This window comes from Passer domesticus, chromosome 2 (assembly GCF_036417665.1).
Source record: "Passer domesticus isolate bPasDom1 chromosome 2, bPasDom1.hap1, whole genome shotgun sequence".
NCBI classification, from domain to species: domain Eukaryota; kingdom Metazoa; phylum Chordata; class Aves; order Passeriformes; family Passeridae; genus Passer; species Passer domesticus.
In genome coordinates, this window is record NC_087475.1 from 119,265,028 (window position 1) to 119,291,980 (window position 26,953).

The 26,953-nt window shown below is 36.0% G+C and overlaps 1 protein-coding gene across 2 annotated transcripts in view; it reads right to left on the reverse strand.

Moving 5' to 3' along the window:
* ROBO1 (roundabout guidance receptor 1) overlaps positions 1-26,953 on the reverse strand; it is a 674,462-nt gene that overhangs the window by 566,326 nt on the left and 81,183 nt on the right. For both annotated transcript variants that reach the window (XM_064410935.1, XM_064410937.1), the window contains exon 2: positions 18,918-19,058. In XM_064410935.1, the coding sequence (XP_064267005.1) occupies positions 18,918-19,005 (88 nt within the window). In that variant the 5' untranslated portion in view covers positions 19,006-19,058. The remainder of the gene's footprint in view (positions 1-18,917; positions 19,059-26,953) is intronic.

The following is a 26,953-nucleotide window of genomic DNA, read 5'->3' on the forward strand; positions in this document are numbered from 1 at the left end:
TCCCGTAGTACACAATCTTTTAGAATGAGCTCTTTACTGAAGTTTCCTCCTGGTTTCAGAGCCCATCAGGAATTTCATCTTAAAAAGTTGTGGTTTATACAAAAGGCTGAGGAAACCTCTCAAACATAACCTCTTGAGAAGTTATGCTGTAAAATCTGAGCTACGCTGGAAGTCAGTCTTGGTATAAGCTTATGGAAACTTGGCTGGGGAAAAAAGAATCTCACATTTCAGATGGTGGATTTCAGCATTCATTACTGTGTAATCAAAGAGCTGAACTCATGCAGGATTTTTATTTTACTAATTTTCTAATCCACAAGTCTTTTCTCATTAAAAAATAAAGCTAGGGGAAGGCTAAGAGAACATTTTTTTGACATGTAGGATAGATTAAAACACATTAGTTTGTTTATGACTTTTCAACAGTTACTTTCCACAATGCTGATTTTCAGAAGATAAACTCAGCATGAAATTATTTTAAATCAAACATAATTCAATCTCTAGGTGTGGAAAACACTACAAGACATTTATCACTGTGATTCTTTCAGAGCTCTGAGTGGCTCAGAGTACCAGAGGAGTGAATCTGCATCTCTGAACAGTGCTCTTAATTTTGTATTAATTCTGAGACCTGTAGTAAGAAGTGATGTATACTTTTCTCTGTGCTCTCTGTTGAAAGTGATTTCTATGAGGTTAAAAAAAGGACAATTTTTACTATAATCAACATGAGGTTTTTCTATTCCTATATCTTACATTATCTTTTCAAAATACTATTTAGCGTAGTCAAACAGCTTCTCAAAGAACAAAAATGTATGAACAAAAAAAAAAAAATCATAAAGGTAGCATCACTGCATGTGAAGAAAAATCACAACATAAAAAATAAGTACTTTGAAATTGTATCTGACTTTCTTGCAACCAATCTGTTTATCTATTTGTTCTAAGTAATAATCCCTTGATTATGGGATAAGTTTCTCTATGCCAGACCCTGGCACAAAACTCATAGGTCTTCTTTTGCAGTGATAAAATACACTAATATGCATTCATCATCTTGTTTCTCCTTTAGCTGGCCTCATGCTACAGCTGTATATTTTCAGAAGTAAACAATAACTCCCAGGTTTTAAAAATATTTTTTAAAACCTTCTATATTCCTTATTGCTGCAGTAATTGAGACAGTATACAATTTATTATTCTGAATTCATATAAATTCAGATAAACTGATAAATTTTTGAGGACTCCATTTAGAAGCCCATTTCTTGCACACTTACCTGAAAACACAGCAGTTGCCTGAGCTACTTGATGTCTTTTGATGTAGAAGTATTAAAAAGATAGAGTGACTATAGTGACTTCTGAGAAAGACTTAGTGCAGTCTGACACATTTGAATTGCACTGTGAGTGCTAAAAAATCTCCCTGAGTGGCACACAGGAGGTTAATTCATGTCACCAGACTTGTCACCACACGGAGCTGAATCCTTTAGTCAAATACTCTTTTTAGTTCACTTTTCCCTTAGAAGGAAATGTATTATTCCTGGGGCTCCTGTCTCCTTTACTCTTGCCTTTGGGCTACAGCTCTAATTCTCACATTAGTTCTCCAGTTCTCAGGCTGCTCACTCTAAATTTCAACAGCTATTGAGAGCATGTGACTTAAATATTGCTGTAAGGTTACAACTTGTAGGACTTACACCTTTTATTCTCTCTTCCCTCTGTTACTGCATTTCTTTAATTTCACTGATGTGTTTAGTAAAAGCCTCTCAGCTATTTATCTAACAATTTCCCTCACCCTTAACAAGTAATCTCCAAATGCATGCATTTCCTCTGCTTATTGCCCTCTGAGTTCAGAGAGTAGGGCTCCACAGTCAAAGGAATCTGCTCTTCCTTTCAATGCATGCTATGTCAAAGACTTGGACTCAGCAAGAGCAAAATCTCTTCTCTCTCAAAAAGTACTCAGGTCATAATAAAAATTAGATGTTACTCAACTGATTTTATGCGGCTGTAAAAGTTTCAGTCTTGAAAAGCTATTAATAATAGTTCAGCAAAACCTGTCTTCAATACCCCAAAAACAATACCCAAAACCATTAGAGAAAAATAGCACTTGGGTGATAAAAAAAATGGCAGGTTGTCTATCGTGGAAACCATCCATCTCCTTTTCATTATCAGTACGTAAACTGGGATCACTTCTCCATTATTCACATGAGGGTTTAAAATTTGATGGTTCACTTGTGCAATATAATTTTCAGAAATCAGTAAGCAATTTGACATTTCTTATCCTAAAGTAAGGATGTTCACTGCTACAGCAAACAGCTACACTGAATTATAGCCCTAACATGGAAATTACCTCTGAACCATGCTGGGGCAATGACTTCTGTACGTGCAAATTAAAGAGGCTTTTAATAATAGAGAAATAAAATCTTTCATGCAGAAGTCTGGGTAATAAACAGTATCAAAAGCACAGCAATAATAATTTGTATATTTTTACTATGCTTGCAACATTGGATGATAACTACATCTCTAATTCACAAAGCGTGTAAAAATACAGGAGCAGTAAAACACTAACATGAACATGCTGAGTCATTAATCAGAAGATAAGTACAATTTATGAGTAGCACTTAATTGTAAAGGATTGCGATCTCTGTTGGTCCAACAATAATTTCAGGGTTAAGCCGCTGAATATTTTTAGACTCCAAAGAACACCAAATGTTTATAAAGGCAAATACGGAAAACATGAAATTTCCACATTCCATTTCACTTCAGTGAGCCACTCTGGGGTTGATAAATATCACAGGCCTTTGATAATTCATGGAAGAAATCATGAGACATTTTGAGAAGATCAAAACATTTTCAGGTGTATTTTGGAGTGTAGTAGAGATTAAAAAAGCATGACATCAAGAAATAAAACATTGTTTTGGGAATAAAGTACCTATATGTAAAACTATGCAAATACTATCTGCATGTGCTGTAAATTAGGGAATTGGGATGTGCCTATAAAGTTGGAATGTGAAGGTTTACTTTCATGCTTATGACATGAATAGATTGACATTTGAATTACAAGCAGCACAAAATGAAGTACTTCCTATACATTCTTTCTCAATTGAAATCTGAATTAGCTCAATTAAACAGGTTTAAATTAGTTATGTTAGTTCTAATTATTATAAAACCCATTTTTCCATGCCTTTTTTGAAGTAATTCCCTAGAGAAAGTCTTGATATGACCAGGCATGCCCAAACTTATTTTCATGTACACTCTTTTACAGATCTTTAAGCACCAGTGTGATTAAAAAAAACTGCAGCATAAAACAAAATTCAAAATGACATTTGAAAATTAAATATTCTGATTATCTTTTCTAACTACTATGCTGAAAAAAATCCAACCAAATTATTAACTTGGCAAATGAAATACTCTAACAGGAAAGCTTGGTTCTTAGTTCTGCAGTGTTCTTGGCCCCCTGTATCAGGCCAAAGACCTCACAATTTTATTGTCATGGTATTTTGTAGCAGAAAAGGCCAAGCAACTTTCAAAATAGATTATTTCAACCTCAACATTATTTTACTGGCCTTCTACAAAACTACATTGCCATATATGGTTTTGTGGGTTTTTTGGTTTTTTTTTTCTTCTTTTCTTTTTTCTTTTTTTTTTTTTCTTTTTTAATTTATTTAAAGAGCAATTATAAAGAGAAATACAACATTTAGGAAAAGCCAGCAAACTAATTCTAGGCAAAATATTAATTTGTTTTTATTCTTTTCTTCTCTAATGTAAAATGTATTCATATGGCAGAATATATTTTCCAGTGCACAGGCTATAGGTTGGTCATGATATCTAGCAGCAAACTTCAATCTGTTCTCTTCTATAAGACTGTGAACCCATTTTATTTAAGGCAAAGCCTGGTAAATAAATTACTTTCTCTGATCGTTCCTATGTTCTCATAAACTACATTCTTAAGCAATTTTTTTTTTTTAATTCCTAGAAGAGGGAAGAAAAGTAGTCCCAAGAAGAAATAGGTTTCAATTTAACCTAACACTCTTTCATTACACACACATATTCTGGGACGAAAATAGGATAAGGGAATTCAGAATTGTCCTCAGAGCCTGACACCTGGAGAAGCTCAGGGAGCTGAGGAGAGTGAAAAGAATTGCTGAATCCCATATTAGAGCAAGAGAAGTGAAGGCTCCTTCACAATGTTGGTATTATTCCTTATGTAGCATACAGATTTCCTGGCTCAATAGAAAATGAGAATACAGGTTTTAGCCTGGGGAGTGTGGCTGCATTATTTCCCAAGAAGTCTTATGAGTATTTATATAAGAAAACAAAGGATTCAATGAATTTCCACCAAAATCAGACACTCACCAATATCATTACTGCTTCCTTCTATAGCCAATGATCAGACACAGGTAGTCAAGCAATAATTCAGCCCACTTCCACCTTGGCTGCAGGGGTGCCCTAACTCAGATGCCCCCACTTAACATAAACTGGAATGAATTCAGGCCCTCATAACTACTTCCTAATTTATTTCCTTGAGGTTTACACAGTTGAGCTTTTATCTCCTGAGTCTGGTTAACTTTCAGGCACCATGCCCAGAGTTAAAGCTCCAGGCATAACTCTTTCTTTCCTGTTCTGAGATGCTCTGACCCAGCTGCTGAAGCTTGTGAGTCATGATTCAAGCTTTTCAACAGACTCACTCCAGAGTCCCTTCCAAGAAGATGCAAAGGTGCTGAAAACTTCACAAAGCTTTCAAATTTCCTCATTTCTTGGAGCATCATGCTCAAAAGATGCCATGGAAATATATCATGTGTTCCCACATCTCTGCTTACCTTGGGAAATGCTAATGAATCCCTAATATTTCCACTCTCTGCTCTAGTGCTACAAGCCTTCAGCACAATTTAGAGCTGCTGCCAGAAAAAGTTAGAAAAAGTACTTTTCTTATATTATATCATTTGTAGCTCTCTTATCAGCTTGACAAATGAAGCAGGTCTCACATTTAAAATCTAAAGACTTCCATGCTACCACAAAATAAGTGGGTTTAGTGGTACATCCTCAGACTGACCCCCAGCTTCAGGCTAGCAACAAGGACCCTTTTTTCCTACATTTTGTTTTTCCTGGAGAGAAAACAGGAGCATGCAGACTACAGCACAGCCAGATAACACTTTGCCTTGAGCCTTCATTTGGATAATTATAGGACAAATAGGTGCAAAATACACAACAGCATATCTGTTTAGTCTAGAGGCAGCCCAGTTGTCAGAAGAGAATAAACAGACTCCAAGGATGGGATTTATCTGACCAAAGGTAAACCCATAGTCTTTAGCTTAGCTGAGGGAGAAAACAGACAACTAGAGAGGGCAACCCCCAACAGTGCACCTAGAATGCCTCAACTTTACCCTGAATTGCCTCACTTAACTGGGTATAAATTACGTGGAGCCTCAGGGATCAGTTGAGATGCAAGCATCTACATCATTGTATATACATGTCTGGTTAGATGGATGAGAATCATCAAGTGTCAGCACAGAGATGGAAAATCTGCATATTTGAGGGGTCCAAACAATTTATTGCAACCTTACACTGTGCTACAAAACACAGTGAGATTTCTTGGTTAAGATGTTGCTCCAAAATGTTAATTTTTTATTTAGGTTTTTTTTTGGCAAATATTTGTCTTTGTTAAGTTTGTAGATAAAAGTTACAGTGCTGTTAGGTCACTGTTTTTGAGCACTTGCATTCAGAGTTCTGCATGCAGCAGTACTGAAGCTTAACTATCGGTAAACCCCTATTGTCTTTTTCTTCCTAAAATTTGTAAAATATATTAATAAATATGCAAAAAAATAAAACAACATATGAGGATTTTCTATTGTATTATTTTAACATTGCCACAGTACACTGTACTCTCAAAGTATGTAAACTTGATCATTTTCCCCATGTAAAATATTACTTCTTCCCTTACACAGAAACGGAAAGTATAGGCAACTACTGCCCTTAATACCAAGAGTTTCCACCAATACTGCACAGATAAACTGAGACACGGAAGGTCTCATTTTTAAAGAGCATTTAAATATATTCAACTTTAACAAGCTTATTTTGTGGTTACAAAATGTGATTATATGTAATTCTAATTACATATGATGTACAAATGCTCAGACCTGCTGGAAAATGTGTTCATGGAGTCAAATTAGATAAACCATGGAATGAGATATGGACTATTGATGTCTGTGAGCTGGCAATTTGTTTGAGGTCTTTTGTGCAGCAGCACTTGGGAAACCTGTGGCAGATGCATGGATGGGCTCCAGTTCCCTGTGGCTGCACAGACACAAGACAGGCATGGTGAAATCCACAGTTCTTTTTTATATTATCCTGACTGCAGTTCAGGAGCACTGTGCACTCAAATATAGGTGGGATATTGTAGAAAAATATATTGTTCCATAAGCCATAAATCCAACAAAGCACAGCCTTCACTCCTCTTACATTCTCTCCACATGACATTCCCAGCTCTTTATGAAATTGCCTCTGAAATTCTTTCAGTGGTGACTCATTTCTGCTGCACTCTGTCTGCAACCTTCTCTACATAGCCCAATTCCCTTGTCTCACCCCTTCAAATTATCTTTTCCTGTTACATCCAAAAAAAAACCTGGTGAACAGAAAAGACTAGTGAAGGAGAATTAAAGAAAATGAGAGAAGAGCAGCAAAATTTATTAGCCCGCAGATATACATTACTATCAGGTAAGCTAAATCACACCAAAATACCAAAGTGCACAGAAACATGTCTGCAACAGGAGTTTTGATAGTATGGACACGGAGCTGACAGCATGAAATGCTAACTCATGTCATACTAAACGGGATAATGACATGAAGTAAACAGGCTTTGAGCACAGATGTTTTCAACTGCCGCAGCATATTCTATTTTCCTAATCCTTTAATACAGCCATCCTATGACTTTTCCACATGGATTTCAACAGGTTGGCTCTTCCACTCAGCACGTCCCTCTGGGAAATTTAATTGACATGACCTTAAGATCAAAAAAGATTGGGTAATCTTCCTGATCACTTTGGTAGAGTCCAACTCCTATTCTTAAACAGCAATGGTCATAGGATTTACAAGATTTTCTCTTTCTAATCTAAGAACACAAAGCCTTTTTTTTTCAAATTCCACCAATATATCAAATATAACATCAGCTGTTGAACATGAGAACTCATGGACATATACAACTGGAGTACATTTGAAGTAAATTTCTTAAAAACTGACAAGAAGACACCAAGCAAGCCTGACAGCCAGTTTTAAGTTCTTGTTCCAAAGATTTAAGGATTTATTAAGGTTTAAGTATTTATTATCTGACCTTCTTTTGGAAACAAACAAACTAACTAATTAACTAACTAAAAGCCACACAAAACCCAACAACTCTGAGCCACTTCTCCTCCATTAAATAAACATAAACTTAGTTTACCTGGAAACATAGAAAATTGCAATCTAAATAATTAAACTAATCAAATCATAGCTCCTAATAAGTGGAGCTATCAATATGGTAGAGTCCATTACTTTATCCCTAATGAAGACTGAAATAAACTTTCCAAGTGATGAGTACTTTATGGTTGGAATTGAACAGGAAAAAGATAAATTAAAAGATATTTGCATTTGATAAAAATATCATACTACTCCTGCATGTTTAGTGACATAAACAATCTAAAAAAAGAAAAATAAGTATTTTTGTAGATAAATGTGAGAAAGCAAACATAAGGAAATATAAAAAAAGTAGGAATAAAGAATTCTGCAGTGAAAATGCAGCAAACCAGACTTTTACAGCTGGGAAATGAAACTGGGAAATAGGAGGCAAGACAAAGACTTCAACTGAAGATAACTCGGATCACTTAATTACTCACTTTGGCAGAAGTCAATTCACATATAAGTTTTAATAGTGACTGTCATTTGACTGTCCCCCTTTAGGGGAATTTTCTCTGTTATGTAGTAAAATATTGCTTATGCTTAGTTACTTACTTGAATGTTTATGTCATCAACTGTCAGAAAAAGGATTTTACACAACTGGCCAGAATGGAGCAGTTTTATTCTTGATCTTCCTTCGGATGGAATAAAACATGGGAAAAATGTGCTTTTATGAATTTCAAATATATTATTACTGTAGCCATATACCTCATGCATTCTTTTAATTGTTTATGGTTTTTCTAAAGAGGGTAGACTACTTAGTTTATTTCTAGTTGTGTCAGTCTTTCTGAATTAGCCCAAAAGACTACTTTGCAAGTGCTTATCAAGGGATTTCAGTTATTTCTCACAAGGTGACTGTAACACAAATTGATTGGAATTTCTGCAGTAACAGAAAGGTTAAATATTTCGAACTAGAGCTCAAAGTCAGACTTGACACTGACTGAATACCTTCCTAAGCTACTGCTGACCTCAGACCATCCTTTTTCTCACTGTACTAAGTTTCTTTGAAATACTAGAGGATGCAGACTTTCCTGCTAAAGCACACACAACTGAAACCATTTAAAAACCCCTCTGCACAGTCTTTCAAAAGCCATGGGAGACAAAATCCCTTAATAATAGAATATTTATGGGGAGGAAAAGAGTCAGGAATGAGAAGCCAATTTCATTTACAGGCTATATTATAACTTCTAAAATGTCTACAATAGGACAAAACACTAGAGCCCTGCAAGAAAAGCAGCACTATGAAATAAAGACAGCAGACACTGAAAGAACAGAGATTGTAATGTATAGTCAAGGTGCCAAGCTAGCTTTAAATAAGCTCACTCAGGTCCCAGAAGTAATATAGCCATGACAGCAGGGAGCTCAATTTGGGAAAGCTGTCTGAATGTTGGAAAGAGCTGAACCTAAGTTAACATTTTGACCTCTCCATGTAGCAGCACTTTCAAGGACAGAGAAATTTCATTTTAAAAAATGCTTTAAAGGGATAGAAAATAAACCATGTAAGAAGTAATCATTGTCCTTCCTCGCTGCAAGCTACATGCATTTTAGTTCAAATGCAGAGTTGTCTGTATATTTTGAAAAATTTTAAGTAAATTTACACAGCAGTTGTGATCAGTATGTCAGATTGCAATGATTAACTTATGAGGCCAATCCAAATTACTGTCTTCATCCCAAGTCCTAAAACAAAGTTATTGTCTAAGAAGCTTTTACTACTGCAACAGCTTCAGCTTAAAACCAGAAGTCCTCCATGAGTGATATTTCAGAAACAGGCCACCAAAGAGCAGAAATTTAAAAACAGATATTACCTTCCTTGTGCAAGGTGGCTGAAGTAAACCTGACATCTGCAGGAAAGAACATTGTGGCTATTTCAGACTGTAAACTGTAAACAAATCTAAAAATTGAAGGCTAGAATTCTAAGATGTTTAATTAACTCCAATTCTGAATCAGCACAATGCCCAGATTTCCTGATTTCAGAGGCAGATAAAATCCAGGGGATCAGTTCCCAATCATGAGCAAAGGTGTACTTAAGAGAAGGGGCAAAAAGAGATGATGGAAACACATGAACAGAAGTGGTCATGGGCATCACATCCTTCAAAAACATTATGCTTCTTTATGCGTTACAGGTCAAACAAGCAAAGAGGTCTGAGTGTGCATCAAATTTCAAAAGTTAACCTGTACCAGACATTTTTAGCAACATACACTCAAAGACAACACACTCACATATTAAGTATTTTCAAAAAGCACAAGTGATCAGCTCTGTGCTAGGTCTGCGCCATGACCTTTAATGAGCCTTAGTGAATATAACAAAGCATATTTTCTGAAGCACTATTAAGCATGAACAGAACATTTATATTGTCATCTCTGTTTTGAAGTGCCAGATGGAAGTAGAGAACTGGAAATTGTTTAATCTTACTGTGAGGACTGCATGTGAATGTAATCCTGAAGGGCATAGCTGATCCATTTTGCAAAGACAGACAAAGGAAGGTAAAAACCCCCACAAGCATCCTTTTGTTGCTTACTATAAACTACCTTTTCATTTCATATTTTCATATATTTAAAGTGTGACCTTGGTGGTCGCTTGTGCATCAAAATGAAGGAAGGTTAAAACTTCAGTTGTTTATGATCTGATTTAAAAACTAAGTTCTAAATAAAATAATTACATTTTACCTTTAGGGTAATACTGGGGAGAAAAATAAAAATTAAAAAAACAAACAAAACAAATTAAAAAAACAAAAACAAAAAACCACACACACAAAAAACCAAACACAAAAAACACACCCAAAATGCAATTAAAGCAATATCTAAATATGGGAACTTAACAGCAAATGGCTAACCAGATGTACTTCCCAGCACTTTTAGGGATTCTTTTATCTTTGTGGTAGCCTGCAACAATGCCTTGAGCAAAACACATTTCTAAAGGATAGGTGTTTCTTTGTTTTCATGCAGCAGAGGAAAGGGGACTTACTTTAGTAGTTTAGTAGTACCTATTAGACAGAACACATACAATAATAATAATAATATTCTAATACATAGAATATTTGCCGTGTTATTTTAACCATTGATATACAATAATGTACAAAAATGTTTAATTTGTATTAAAAATAGGAAGTCACTGAAACACCTGGCACCTACAGCTTTACAGTGCTAAATTTATCAAATATAAAGTATCGCCTCCTCTGAATATGGGCTATATACAAGTTTTCTCCTGGGTCAAAAATAATATGTGGCTATTATTAAACCTATACTTTCCTTTTGGAGAAAAGCATAAAATGCATTAAAAATGGTTGGAATAAAGATGCAGCAATAGTTAGTTGCACAGTGCTGTACTGATAATACCATCACACTATAAACACTTGGAATAAATTTATTGTCAATCTAACTGAACAGTTAAGTTGAGAAATAAGCTTAAAATAAGACTTGTTTCTTTCACCAATATCACTTTGATTTAAAATTCAGATTAGTCAAAAGGGAGTAATTTCCTGTTTCATTTATGCAAAAATAAGGTGGCAGACTGACAAAAGGATATTTTTCTGCATATGCAGATACAGGTGCATATAAATCACCCTTTGTCAGGGCAGGAATTCTGCAAATATGTTCGACACTTATTAAAATATCTAATAAAGCATCTCTAGACACTCCATTTCACTGCACTGAAAATAAATTAGCAAGTGCAGATATGTCTACTGTAACCCCTTGAGTAGTCATAAGTGAAAACACCCTTGTAAATTGTTTCATTCTTTCACTGATATGACTGAAATTAGTTTTATAATTGATGTTAAAGACATGAAATTGCTTTGAAGCATTAACAGATTGATCATCTAAATAAATATTAGAGTCAAGAGAGACTGTGTCATTTTGTGCTCTACTTTTCTAACTGAAAATTATTCTCAGGATAATTGAAAAATTATGTAAAGAAACATTCTTGTTAATTTTAAGATGGGCAGAACAACTTACTTGGAAAATTCTATTTATATTATCTCCAAATACAGACAGATCATTTATGTTAGTTTCTCCATTAACCATATAAAAGATAATCTTTACAGAAGAACTTAAGCAAATGTATCATTTTTAGATTCTAGTGTGAAATGCCTGTATAGCAACCTTGTTATCAAATTGGGAGTGTCACAGAGCTAAGTAAACTAGGAAAGCTTTGCAACCTAAGTTTATGATGCATATGAATATGCATTACAAAGGCATGCAAAAACTGATTATACCATTTGCACAGCTGGCATATTTTTGTCTCCAAGAGGCTAAGAGCTTCAAGTAAAACTATTCATGATACACAGAATGAGTATTTACCAAAATTTTTACCAATAAAAACTTAATATTTTGGTCTACACATTTATAAAATCTTCAGCTGCAGCCAACCAAATCCATACAGAAACTGATTACCTCCTCATTATATTTACTCAATTTTTTTTATATCCCCATGGTTGTGATTGAATTTTTTTTCTTCTTGTTTATCTTAAAATTTATTTTAGCAGGTAGCCTTCCCAAATCCTGATTTTGAGATCAGTTTTGGAGAATGCTCTGTCAGTGCATCCAAAACAAGTAGAATATCAATATATTTTAAGGAAAATGACAGGCATCAGCTTCTCAAAAGAAAATGATGAAATGCCTCTGAAATTACATCCTTGAAAATTAGAGAAAAGAAAGACAAAGCAAACTCCTTCCTACACACACAGAAACAGCTTATAAAGGCACCTACCTACAGACACAATGACAGCAGCTGTAGCATCTCACCTCTATCAGTCATAATCTAGAACAGTGCCACTTTCTATTAACCAAGCAATAGAGGAACTAAAATTACTTCTCCTGCTCCACGCAAGTCACTCTGGTTGCTCCAGTGCATTTTGATGACTTAATTAGGAAGATGGTGCAGCACATGTGGTTTTCCAGCCAGGTTCATCACAAAGGCCACATCATCAAAGCACAAGAGTTGTCTCTTCTACAGCTAGATTAAAAATAGGGGTTTCTTCATTAAGTGTCTTGCACCTGACTGTGCCTCTTGGTTTGTCTCCATCTATTCAGACAATTAAATAAAGCGTCATGCTTTATTTATTTCTTTTTAAAAGCTAATAAAGAAGCTGTGAATTGAAGTACAGCTGGCAATCTTTTTATTTATTAAGACCTCAGTGTACACAGTGACAATCTCTGGAAGGCAAGGCACATGCTGGGATTTTTTTTTCCCCTTTTTAATATATGTCCTCTTTGCAGGCACAACATTTCTCCTAATAGGAATTAGAAACCTTTGTCATCCTCTCCAGCAGGGAGAGGAGTCAGAAAAAAAAAAAAATCACAAAAAGCCCAAAACCATTAAAATAAAGACAAAACTACACCTACCACCCAATAGGGAAAACCTTAGGTCACATAAAAAAAAGTCCAAAAATGCAAAATCTGAGTACACAAATCTGAACACTTTGCAAAAGATAAATAACAAAACTGTAAAAATTAGCTAGCATATAACCAAGTCAGAAAGCATTTAAAATTTGGTCACAATACTCCAAATTAATTAAAAAATAGCTATTTCCTTTTACTTCTATCAGAAGGGATGGATGACTAAAGAAATTACATGACTGTTATATAGGTATATAAACTGAAAATATTATACAAGATATACTACACACTTTTCATTTCCTGATAACAAGGAATTATTATCTCTTGTGTTATTAAGTAATCTCATTTGTATAGCCATAATAGAAATTATGCATGGTAATGTCATACCATGGAAACACCATAATATTTCCTTGATAACAAATACAATGTATCACAACATAATGGAATCAAGCATGAATACTAGGAAATTTTAAAAATCTGCAAGGGAGGATGACATATTGCCCTGCATTTCAAAGAAAGCTGAATGTTCTATGAGGCAAGATGACTTTCCAGTCTTAAGAGTTACTAACTGATAATTGTATGTCATTATGCATATTTACAACAGTATATGCACATGCATACAAAAAAATGCAGTAGTGAAATGAGATTCTCTCAGGTGCTAGTCCTTTCTTTCTGCCAGAGGTTTCAGGATGGCCTATGCACTTTGCTTGGGTAAGAGAGAAGCAAGAAACAGATGTGAACACAAACATGGTCTTTACCAGAGCAGAGATTTCAGTTTTTCTTAATTTCTTAACTCTCTTTTTGTTTACTCATCCTAAATAAAACCCTTCTTTTGGAGGGTCTAGCCAAAAGGTGAGGGGTGTTTAATTTGGGTTTTGGTTTACCTTTCCAGTTCTGAACTGATAACAATATTCTGTCTGTTTCAAGTTAAATGGATGTGCATGACAGAAGCACATCTTTCTACACATTCCTTGACCCCAGCAAGGCCTAAACTGTCTTTCTATTCTCCCTTAATGTGACCTTGACTTCCTCAACCTACAAACTTGGTGGCACTTACAAGTGGAAGCAATACATTAAATCATCACCTCTTGCTACACATCACTTACAGATGCATTTGTCACTGTTATATTAAATTAGGATCACAAAAATGTAATTTATGGCCAAGAGTGACATCTAATAAAGCCTGTGAAAACAACATTACCAGAAAATGTGCACCAAAACACAGTATTTCTTCCCACTCCAGTCTGTCAACAGAACAGACCCTCCATGATAACACTCTCTACAGCAGAACTTATGTGATGGAAAGTTAAGAGCATGACAAGATGAATCTGGGAGCCTGGTGGGTGAGCTGGATCTGAGCTGGCGCTGTGCCCTTGACCTAGGGAAGGCTACCAACATAGTGGGATGCTTTAGTGAGAGCACAGCCAGCAGGGCAAGGGGTGATGGACTCCCTCCTATTGTTGTTCATGAGTGCACTTGGAAGGGAAAGAGTGCATCCAGGGCAGACTAAATGATTTCAACGTGCCTTCCAACCTAATCCTGATCCCTGATCCCATGAGTGTTCCTACATCTGAGCCATTCATTTCAAGTCATATCTATATGTATGTATTAAATAAAAATATAGATAAATATTATCTTGGTTTGGGTTCAGATTCATGGACAGAAATAGAAATTGCATGGAATTTGAGGACTTATTTTTAAAAATCTGACTCTCTTGAATTGCATCCTTCTTTCTCCAGAGTTAAGATTAGTCAGTGATTTATAGCTCAGATAAAGTTGCACATTAGCAGGTATGTATTCGGTTTTTTTGTTTGTTTTTTTTTTTGTTTTGTTTTTTGTGTTTTTTTTTTTTTTTTTTTTTTACTTCTGTCCATTCCATATTTTCCCTGTGATCTAAACTTCAAGTTATGGAAGGCATATTGGCTCATCTCACAAGAGTTACCAACATCCCATTACTTTCATATATTACAAATTTATAACAAGAAACCACAAAGCCCTGCCATTGTTTTTTACTATGATCTTTGCTGCTGGATCACTTGCTCAGAAAAGGTGAAAAATATCCTGAAGTACCTCCCAGCTGAAGGAATTTAAATCCATATCCACCACTCTTCAAGAAGTGCCAAGATCACTTAATTTTCTTAGCTCAATGAATCTTCACTCTTCCTTTATATCTTCATGACCAGGGGCTTACCTGAAATTTCAGCATTCAATTCTCTTCGACTCTCGGCTAATGCCAAAAGACAGCTAATAGTTAAACCATAGGTTGGTTGAGTTTGGTGGAACATTGCCTTTTTCAACATTATTCTCAGAAAAAGACCTGCAAAAGCACAAAACTAGCTAAATTCTTCATCTGATCTATTCAATGCCCTGTTCAGTCACTGACAGATTTATTTTGAATATTTGACTGAAAATCCATTCAGGCACTTAAAAAGTACAGAAAAATGCTTGAATGCACAAGACCCTGGTTTTCTTAATGAAGTAGCAAATTAAGAACTTCCAGTGCTGTGAAACTTTCATTCAATACACCTTCACAGGTTGCAGAGAAATTAGAAGAATGTGGAATTTCTTGTTAGACATATAAATCCTAAGTATCATATTCTGAGAACAAGTTCAGTAATGTTCCAGGTCAAAAATACAAATCTTGTTTTTTCTAGCCAGATGACAAAATTTTGAGTACTAAAAAGTTAAGAGCGATTAAAAAAAGAAAAAATAGACACCAAACAATTTAGTTACTGATGTTACTGAATTATGATTGACCTGACAAAAGCTCTAATGAAAGAGTATTCAAATTCCAAAACAATTGCCTCTTTTTCACTGCCACTAAGATGCTATAGTAATCAATCTGAATTTATGGGAGTTTCATTATGAACAATTGTCTCCTGTTGAAAACATGCAAACAAGGTAGGAGGATGAATTTATTTCCTGCAGTGTTTCAGTAATAAGCCAAGAAGTATTAGGAAAAAGGAAATTTAAAATATTACTTTCTACCCCAGGAAAAGTCAAATCCTGAACTGATCCTCCTCAGTAAGCTTCTGTGACTGCCAAAGAGAATTGTTTATTTTATGGTTTTTGACACTTACGCCCATGAATAATTTCTCAAATTTATATTTCATTATGTATGTTTTATACATCTTATGCTGTGTTATATATATGCATTTCTTAAAGAAAACCTGTTTTCTGGAGAACAATGAAAAGTAATTGTAAACCATAGAGGTCCAAAAGTTCCTGTCAAAAATTCTCAAAAATCTGGGTTCAAAAGAGGTGTTTTCCTTATCTTCCTCTCTGTAAGACCTACAGAGAATTCTGCTGCAAAAATCTTTTATAATATATCAGAAGCATTCAAATTTTCTTTGTTTCTTTTCAGCATTGCTGACAAATTTGTCATGTTTTTACAAGGCTTTCTATCTGCAGGTATCTCTGTGAAGCTCAAGGATTGACAACAAACAACACAAGTGGCATCTGCTGCAGTTCAGATGGAGACTTTACACAACAGTCACTGTTAAAGAAACAGGTTCCAAACCCACCCAAATTCAGGAATGCTCCTGTTGTCTCTATTAGCAATCAAAAAATTTGTAATTTTGCAGTTATTGATATTAAAAAAAAAAGTTCAAATTATTAACATCTTCTGATGTATGTCACATATAGTTTTGGTTTTTTCATTTTTGGCTTTTTTGACAATCTAGTAACTCGTAACTTTAAAACACTTTAAAGACTTAACTGAAAACACAGAGCTCAACATACGCATCTAAATTAATATGGTATTAGTTAATGCCATGTTTTCTTAGATCAGTGCACTTTAAAATCAGCTATCAAGTTTTCCAGCTTTAAAATATGCAGAGCAACTGGCAAGGAAAAAAAAAATCACATCTTTCCTAGATAATGTTCAATCCCTGATTAAATAAAGATGTGCCAAGGCAGAGATACTTTATGCCTCAGGAGACAGCCATAGTGGAATTGTGAGTGTATTTTATATGTGAATTAGAGGTAAGATGTAATGACATCAGATGAAAGGCTCAGCCATGATTTTAATAAAGGGGGGAGACAGTGCTTCCCTGCGGACCCCACATGCAAAAGAGTGAGACTCAACAAGAATATATTAAAAGATTCAACAAAAACTACAATAAATGCTTCAAAGTTATAAGGCCACTATTAAAATTCATCACATTTTACTGAAGCTGAGTATTCCACATGTGAGGGTAAGCTCTAACACATTTCTGATAACTTTAATTTCATATGATAAATTATGTCATCAGTAAGGCCGGAATATTTTCAATTTTTAGCTAAGACAGAATTTTGTGTTTTGAAACCACAGCATTTCATGATCTAAAAATAATTCCATGTAATTTGTTATTTTAAGAGCACAGTTTTAATTGTAATAAAACATTACTATTTAGTAGTACTATGATAACAGAAATTTCAGCTGCACAGTGCCTTTAGCAGTCCTCAGGAAAAGCTATTGCCTATTCCTCTATTGATTTTTTTAAAATTTTTTTATGGCTGCAGCAGAATTCTAAAGGACCATTATTTAATTTTCTTTCATTAAATAGAGGAAAAAAGTTTGAGATTTTTCACAGCTCTCTCTTTCTGTACATTGAAAAAAAATTAAAAGACATGCCTTTGTAAGGAATAGACATGAAAAGAGCAAAATGAATGGGATGAACTGCTTAAAGGAAAAAAAATCCTTTATTTGATCTTTTCTGATAATCACACTCCTGGCACCCTGCCAGCAAGGCTCAGCATGCTGATGTCTGACCAAGTACAGTAATCTCTTGGTTCAAGTCAGAGGTCTGTGATGAAAATTACAAAGCAGGGGCAAAAATCAAAATGCCACCTGTGATTTTATTCTGAAGCTAATTTGATGGAAAAAGTAATACAATGAAAACAGTCTTTTTAGTAAAGACTACGAAACTATGACTAAATTGAAACCAATGCAAGTGGATGGAAGTAGCTATCAAGCAAATACATTTGGATCTGCAGGCATTCCTTTTAAAATGAGCAGTAGATGTCTTTGTGACAGGTAAATTGCTTTGAGATTATATTTGAAGTCCAAGGTCAAACTTTTAAAATTATAATTTTAACTTACATCTTCCTTTATTCTAGAGACTTTCTGCATTTGAAACCAACAAAACCAGGAAAAAAACCCCAATAATTTATTTCCTTATTTTCTGTGAACTACCATGCAATACAGGTGAACAAACAAATCTTTGAAGAAATCTTTTTCCTTTCTCCTTTCATTCAGAAGTCTATTTCAGCTAGTTGCTCAAAGATATGGAGAAGAGAATTGTATAGCCACAAAATTCTGTATCACGATGTATTCAAATTAGAAATTAAACAAGTAAAGTCTTCTAAATTATTATTCAGATCGAAAGCAGAAAAAGCAACTAGTAAAAACCAGCATGTCACCTTTTTCTATACAGTTATTGTGTTTTCCTGAAAGGTTGTACATCATTAGCGGAACTGATCAAAGTTTGTTTAAAGTTTTCTTTACAAATACTGACAATTATTCAGAACTACCTGGAAGCTGCTTTTACATATTTACTCTTAAATAAAAACCCAATACAACATTTTGTTTCCTTTCTGTTACTAGAACAAAAAAAAAAAATCACTATTTGCTGAAGTGACACAGGTTCCCTATTTTATCACCACCTTCATTATAAATTTGTACAGTATCTTGCCATTTCTATACACACTACTCCTCCCTGCACTGGTAAGAATTACCATATGCAAGCACCAGGACAATCCCTGATTTCTGGGCCTCACTGAAACATTGCATTTCAGCATCCTCCAGCTGCTATTTTGCTCTTTCTTCAGAAAGGTTCTCTATAGATTTCCAATTCTCTTTGATATTAAAGTCTGTTTCTGCACTCTCTATCTTCCCCCCACCAACTGTGCTAATCAAAGGAATGCTTTAATAGCCACCTTAACCTTCTCATATTTTCATGCCACTGATTTTCTATATTTTCCTTTGCAGTCAAAAACCCCAAACATTGCAGCACAGACAATACAATTAAATTGCCAAATTCTGCGTGTTACACATGCAGGTACGCTCACAACTTCCTTAACTCCATACATACACACATTGTAACACCCAGAGGGAAATGCAGGTATATTCATGCACACACTCACATGGACAGCAAACAAACCATGAACATTTATGTTTAAATATAAAAGGTACCTACCTGGAATGAGCTGGCCCAGTAACTGATGGCATCTGGAAAGGCTGAATACAGCTACTACAGCCAGAAAAGGATAATGTTTCCATTTCATGATGTGTCCCTCCTTGCATTACACCAGCTCGGCAGCGCTAACGAAAATGTCACCTGAAATACACCATGGAAATGAGAACAGAAGAGTTAATGACAAACTGAGGTACTTCCAAATGTTTTTGTCCAGAGTAATTCTATGAAGGATGCTGGTTTCAATACAGCTTTAGCTATTAAAACAATGTTAAATTATCTAACAGTTAGGCAGTTGAAAACTACAACCACAATATTAGCTATCCTTGCAGAGCAGACAACACCAAACCAGATGTTTTAAAGGGAGACATGAGGATCCCCATAGTGCACATATGTATTTTTAAGTGCTTCATGTTGTTTGGTTAAGTTATTAAAGAAATTGCTCACTTCAGCAGGATAATTAAGCACATGTTTAATCCATCTCAGCGCTGGAAATACTCAAACCCTTGCAAAAGTTGAAAACACTGTCAAGGCTATTCAACTTACTATGAAAGGAGGGTTAAAACTTCACTTTAGTCATATGAGATTATGTTTTGCTGAAGGAGGATTAGGGATAATTTTACCCAGTAATAACTTGAACGGTTAAGACAATTTTCTGGTGAGTTTCTATGTTCTTAAGGGCAGAAAACTCATCTGATTGACAGGAAAATAGAATCTTCTGAAGGAAGACAATATTTTGAATAAAAAAAAATCAAAACATTTTTAAACAAAACATGACTTTTAGACACATCATTCTGACTACAACATCTGTATATTAAAAAGCATTCACAGCTCTACCTATGCTTAAACGTCACCTCTGCTCATCCTACTCATTTGTTTACTCTTCACATATGTTAGTGCTTAGTATAGACTTGTCCAGAAGTCATTGAATTGTATGGGTTGGAAGGGACCCCTGAAGTTCATCCAGTCCAATCCCCTGCCAAGGGAGGGTTACACGGAGCAGGTTACACAGGAGTGCACCCGGGTGGGTTTGGAATATCCCCAAACCAATGGCCTCCCTGGGCCTCAGGCCTAGTTTTCAGCCTCTTCCAAATGCCTTTCCTCTAAAACTTTCTAAAATACATATGGTGTTTCTCAGATCATTTCAGATTTCTAAAAGCAGTAAGATGCTTTATAAATAATTAAATACATGCAATCTGAAAGCTGATGGTTTCATTTTGGGGGAGGTTCTTTGGGTGTTTTGGTTTTTTTTAAAGGGCCCTTCTCTGAATACAAATACAAATGCATGTGAACATAACATTCCATAGTGTCTGGGGTTCATGTCAAGATCTTGATGGTGAAAAGACACACTGTTTTAAGTGTCTGTCAAGTTATGAGATGTGCCAAATTGCCTGACCCTAACCAACAATAGAGACTACCAAGCAACTGTAAATCTGATCTATGTTGACACATCAAAATCTACTCCAGCAATAAATAATTATGTTAGACCTTCATAACTTTACAACTACACTTCTTATTCCACTCTCCTTCTAGTTAATGTATATACAGAGATGACCAGTTTAAATGATGAATCCTACATTAAGTGCCAGCAGAAATAATTGCAATAGTGAAGAAAACTACAGTACACCAGTCACTTGTTCATGCTGTTGGGACAGAGGAGGTTAATCTGTAAACCTAATACAGATTTAATGACTACAGATTGAAGAGTTAGATGACTACTGGGAACACTCAATGCCACCTGACACTTTTGGATGTTCAAAAACGCATAAATAAGTTTCATATGAACGGATTCCATCTCCTACAAATGTTGCATTTTAAATTTTCTTTTTGTGTTGCACCTCTGCAACCCCTTAGTAACTAGAAATAATAATAATCCGTTTCCTATTACAATGACCTGTGTCCTACAAAATATTTTACTTGTTTTTTCTCTCATTTCAACCACACTGCACACAAAAACTCCGGTTCCTTTCATTATCATTCTTTTAATTTCCTCTATCACTCATATGGCTGCTCTTCTGTTGCAAACAGCTTGACAGCTCTTAATGGCAGAGTTAACTGCAATTAATGGCCAAGGTGTTACATGCTGCCCTAAATGCTGTTCATGGTATGACTCCAAGACTGAAATCTGCAGGCTCAGGCCCTTAGAATATCCATCTCTTTCTCTGTACTGTAATATATGTTTACTATGTACACCTACTCTATTTACTACTTTCAGACTTATGTTGTTTCTTCACCTTCACTTTCTGCCACGAACACAAGACTGAATGTTGCTTCTAACACCACGATGAGGAGGCAGCCTTTTCATTTTTTTCCTTCAAACAAAACCAGAAAAATAGCACTTTCATTTCAAGATTTAATTTGTCATTATAATGTAAGGTAAAGGAACACTGAGGTGGAGGAGGAGAGAGAAGAGGTGCTCCAGGTGCCTGAAGAGATTCCCCTTCCTCCCACGGAGAGGACTACACTGAAGAGCAGCTAGAACTGTAGCCCACAGAGGACCCCATGTGAATGTTCCCTAGAGAAAGCTGCACTCCATGCAGGGGCAGGCTTATCCTAATGATTACAGCCCTCAGGAATTAACTACTCTGGAGCAGAGGGAAAATATGAGGAGGAAGAAGGAGAAGCATAGAGAAGCTCTTATGGACTGACCAAATCCCCCTGTACCACTCCAGGGAAAGGTGGGGTAGCAGAGCTATAAGAGTTGAGGATGAAGAGATGGAGTTGAGCCTTGAAAAACAAGAAAGATGGGAGTGGGAGGGTTTTATTTTTGTCTTTTTTCTCAGCATCCAACTCTATTTTAATAAAAAATAAATTTTGATCTTTACCCAAGGTCAAGTGACCCCAACAGTAAAGTTGCAGGGAAGAGACGAATGCCAGGATCATACCTGATGGCATGCACCTTTTCTGTGCCATCCACAAATCCAACATTTTGTATTTTCATACCTCTCCCTTGCATTTACTTCACTAGTAGACTCTGACTTTTTTAATCTCTGTATGTGACAGAGCTCCACAGGGAGCTCTGACCATGAATGTTTGGCTGTTCAGTTAAAAGCTTTTCCACCCTCTTATTCTGCTTGTAGACTTATGTTTGAAATGAAATATTTCATCCTAAAGCTGGAAATTACCTCAACATCATTAAAAATATTATTCTTGCAGAAAGTTTCAGTGAAAACAGCTTTCATGAAGCCAAATAATTTTAAAAGGAAAACAACATTTTTTAGTCTACAGTTTAAAAACAAATCCTGTAGGTATTCCTTGAAAACAATACTGAATAGGAGGCTAATTCTCTTTATTTGGGGTGAACAGCTTCTGAAAGAGTAACCCTGGTCACAGGAGAGATAAAGTAGAAAGGGTTGTCATCAGAATGGTTTTCAGATAGAAGCTGAGCCCAGCAAAAGAGAAACAAGATCTTTCTTTTCATCATCTACTGCCAAAGTGCCACAATTCTTGCACTGCACAACAACAGAAAAAACACCCAGACATGTACTGCAGCCAAAGAGACTCAGATGCAATTCTCTGCAATTAGGTTTTTCAGTGTCTGACCTACAAAACTAATGCTGCAGAATAGTGACTGCACTAATCAGATGTTGCCAGTGACAGGAGAAGGATGCACTCACCACAGACACTTCAGCTGGTCTGAGACCTCACCTCACTCTGTATCAAATGGCCACAGATCTTCACCAGAAAGTGCAAGAAACGATTCAGATCCAATGCCTTGTCCAGAGTGCACAATGAAGATAAACACTGGCTCCTCTATGACATTATAATCATTAAAGAATCAATGGCAAATTAAACTGCACAAGCCCAGAGGGGAAAGAATTAGCGTGGTAAATGCAGGGAAAAGGTCCAATCAATTTTTTTCTTCCACTTCCAAAGTCTAGTGCTATTTATCACTACAGCCAGTGTAGAAGCAAAGACACAGACAAGATCAAACCAATGCTGGTTTTATTTTCATGTCTTTAGGGGTTTTGTTTGTTTTTTTTTTTTCCCCAAAAATTTGATAACTATTGATGCTTCTCTTAGGTAACCAGCTTCCTAAGACTAGATTTTGACAGGCTGTTAAGTGAACACAAAAGTCAGGTAATTAAGATTCTAACTTGTAAAAACAACTTCCCTTTATAAAATGTATGCACTTTGATAAATACTACAATAAAGAAGACTGTTTATCTACAGAATGAGGCAGATTTTTCATTTGCCTTGTACCCAGCCATTTAGGAGTGAACTAGCAAAATTTCACCGAAAGGGAAAAAAAAACAATAGAAAATATTCCTTTTGAAGCAAGATTAAATATTTTTGGAAGCAGAATTTTTTTAAGCTTGTCATGCATTTTTAGGCCTGCTGGTAGTGGATGGTCCTTCCCTTACTTTCAAACTCCATGCCTATTTTTCAGACACCCAGTTATTCCAGTTATTTGGTCATCTCTGTTTAGACTGACACTACTTCTGAACTTACTCCTCCTGTGCCTTAACATCAGTACAGTTACAGATTACTGAAATTAAGAACTTCCCTTTACTATTTTAAACATCCTGTCTATGTTAAACTGATTTTTTTTTAAAGTTCCAGAAGGAAGCTCTGCCCTATACTCCCTCAACTGTGTCCATTTAGGAGCAAAAATGACAGAGTTGATGAGCTAGGGAGAAAAGTCTGGTTAGCTCCTTTTTTGCTATAAAGTAATTCTACTCTACCAAGCAACTGAAAAATATAAATCTATTTAAACCAGCGTAGTTGCAGTATAACACATCTATAGATGTCACCCTTTCAGTGACAGTTTCAACAGACATTCATGAAGCTCATCTTATTTAATCTTTAGTAGCCCCAGACATTTGCATTTTTAGAACCAACTGCTAACAATTTGTTTTAACAGTTATGATGCAAGATTTGCACTTTACTTACTTGAATCTGTGGTTTTCCTTGATTTTTTAATGCAGTGAGAAACCCAAGAATAAAATATTTATTATTATTAATAAAAGCAATGTATGGAATGTGCTCAATTTACATTTCCAAGCTGTCAGGTGACAAACTTATATGTAAAGCAGTCTTACCTAGATTGTGACTTGATTTCTGTATGGTATTTTTACTGCCTAAGCAATACCATAGGAATAGTTCACCTACTATAATTAAAATTAAAAAGAAGCTGTGTCCATGCTCATCCCCTTGTACTTAACTTAAGTCTGAGGCATCAGACATATGACAAAAAACCCACAATTTTTCTGCCACCAGTTCCTTAGGCCTGACAGATGTACAGGAGAGACTCCTGAGAACTGGAAGAAACCAAGGATTGCTCCTATCTTCAGGATTAAGGACTCGGGGAAGAACAGGCCCCAGCAGCCTCATCTCAAACCCTAAGCAGGTGAGGAATTCTGAAGATCATCTCCATATGCATGGAAGGACAAGAAGGTGAGTAGTAGTCAGCACGGTTTTATAAACAAGAAAAAAAGTATTTAACCAACCTGAAAGCAATCATCAAGCTGTGATGATTGACTTGGTAGCTAAGGGGAGACCAGTGGGTATTGTTTATCTCGACTATAAGAAGGCCTTTGATGTTTTATTCCATAAAATCCTGGTAAAGAAGCTGATGATGTACAAGCTAGATCAGCAGAGAGTGAGGTGGACTAAAAACTGCCAGAACTATCAGGTTTAAAGGATTGTTATCAGAATCACAAAGCCCAGCTGTACATCCAGTCCCTTGCAGTACATCCCAAGGGCTGCTACTGTTTAATACTGCATCCAGCACTGTTTAATCTCCTTACCAGTTACCTGGACACTAAGACTGAGTACACCCTCAGCAAGTTTGAAGGTGACATAAAACTGGGAAGAGTGGAGCATGGTTGTACCACCATCCAGAGGGACCTCTACAGGTTGGAAAAATCTCATTCAATTCAAAGAGCAATCCCAAATCCTGCATTGGGTGAGGAATAATCTAAGGCACCAGCATACCCTAGAGGGGAGCTGGCTGAAAAGCAGCTCTTCCAAGAAGGACTCAGTACTCCTTCTGGACAAAAAGTTGAGTAGCAATGTGTTCTTGCAGAAAAGAAGGCCAAAGATATCCTGGATTAGTCTGGGAAAGTTCTGACAGCAGATAGGAGGAAGGGTTCTTTTCTTCTCCCTCTCCCAAGCAGAGGTGATGCCACACCTGGGGTGATTTGCCCAGCAGTGGGCTCCCCAGTAAAGACTGACAGAAGACCAAATTCAGCTGAGGGACACAAAAATGTTTAAAAGGTAAGAAAATCTGTCATTTGGGAAGAGGCTGGGACTACTCAGTGAGCAGAAGATCCGGGGAATCTGATCCACGTGAGTAAATCCTTGCTGTGATGGGAAGAAAAAGAAAGAACCAAGCTCTTGGCAGTGCTGGCCATTGACAGGGCTAAAAGCACAAGATGAAGCACAGAAATTCCACTTGGATATAAGAGGAAAACTTCTCTACTGCAAAGATGAATGCACAGCGGAATAGGCAGCCTGGATAAATGTGGTTACTCCATCCTTAGATGCAAAACATGGTAAGACATTCCCAAACAACTAAATTATCCTCTCCATAACTCATCTTTGATTATCCTGCTTCCAGACTTAGGAACGTTGCATCAAAATCAGCAATCCATATTCTGTTTTAGGCAATAGAATATTATGAAGTGTCCAGCCCTGAATGAAGAAAGGCTTTCTCAGTGAAAATTGGTCACAAAATGCTTAGCAGCTGTAGTGCAGCATGACTAGAAAAGCTGTCAGCATCAAAAGGTCCTGGAGCAGGGACAAACTGAATGAAGATAGCAGACTGGGGATGATCTTTAGGGCTTAAAAAAAAAAAAAAGAATACAAAAATCATTTATTCTCTGAACAGCGCTCAATTCATGGTCAATAAATAGAAAGTTGAGGAGGCTTGTGATGACATTTTTAGGGGAATAACCTTATGATCCCACGGGGAAAGAGAATAAACAGATAGATGAACATTTATACATGCTCTGCAATGTTGTAAGCTATGGCCTGTCATCACTGTGATAGTTGTGTTCAGGTTGATTATTCCCCTGGAATGCAAAAATCAATTCTAACTTGCAGACTATCATTTTGCACAGACCTTCGGTATTGCAGATTTTGTTCTCTATTTTATCTTCATTCACTCTCAGGGGAGCAATCAGAGGCCAAAAGGTAATTGGTAACAGTCACCAATTAATTCACTGAACAAAACTTTCCTCAAATCCAGAATGTGATTTCATTCTGCTAATTAGCCTTTTTTTTTTTTTTTGTGGAAACTGCTGATATAGCTAAAAGCAGGGGGAAGAGAGGGGAGAAGTCAAGAGTATGTGTGTCATCACTCTCAATAAGCTATTCGAGAGAGGGACAGGGAGAGATGTCAAATTCTTAGCTAAGAGTTTAGCTTAGTCTAAGCCAACAGTGCAGGGTAGTCTGTGTGTGGACATACAAGTGCCTGAGTGACAAGAAGAGGTGATGTGGCTTTAGAAATCTTTAATCTGATACAAAGCTAGAGGAAGGAGACACTTTGGGTTGTTCTCTCCAATAATAACCAGGTGGCCTCACATAATTCATGCTCAGTGAACACAGAATTGCTCTATAATTAAATAAATAATTAAATAAATAATTAAATTCTGGAACAGAACTACCATCAACATCAACTTCAGCTGACTTGCTCCATGCAACTCTATAACACAAGACTTTTGAAGCAGCTGTTTGGGGTGGTTTTTAATGCAGTTTCATATTTCTCAAAATTTACCCCCTTTTTGCACAATTAGGTACTGTCTATTAATGAAGTCAAGCAAGGAAATGGGAAACAAATCCTGTAGTAACTAACAGCATTACAGAAAACCCTATGAGAAAATGAATGGAATTCAGACTCGGATTTGGATGTGGTACCATATTCAAAATATAAAGCAAGGAGGGGAAAATAAAAACTGACAAATCTTGGTTAGTAGCTGGATCACTAACTGAAGCAAAGTATCTGCAAAGAAATTGCAGATAGTCATAAAACTAAAAATGATAAATTAATAAATTATCTATAATGTTGCTACATTTAAAAATCTTTGCCTTGCTAT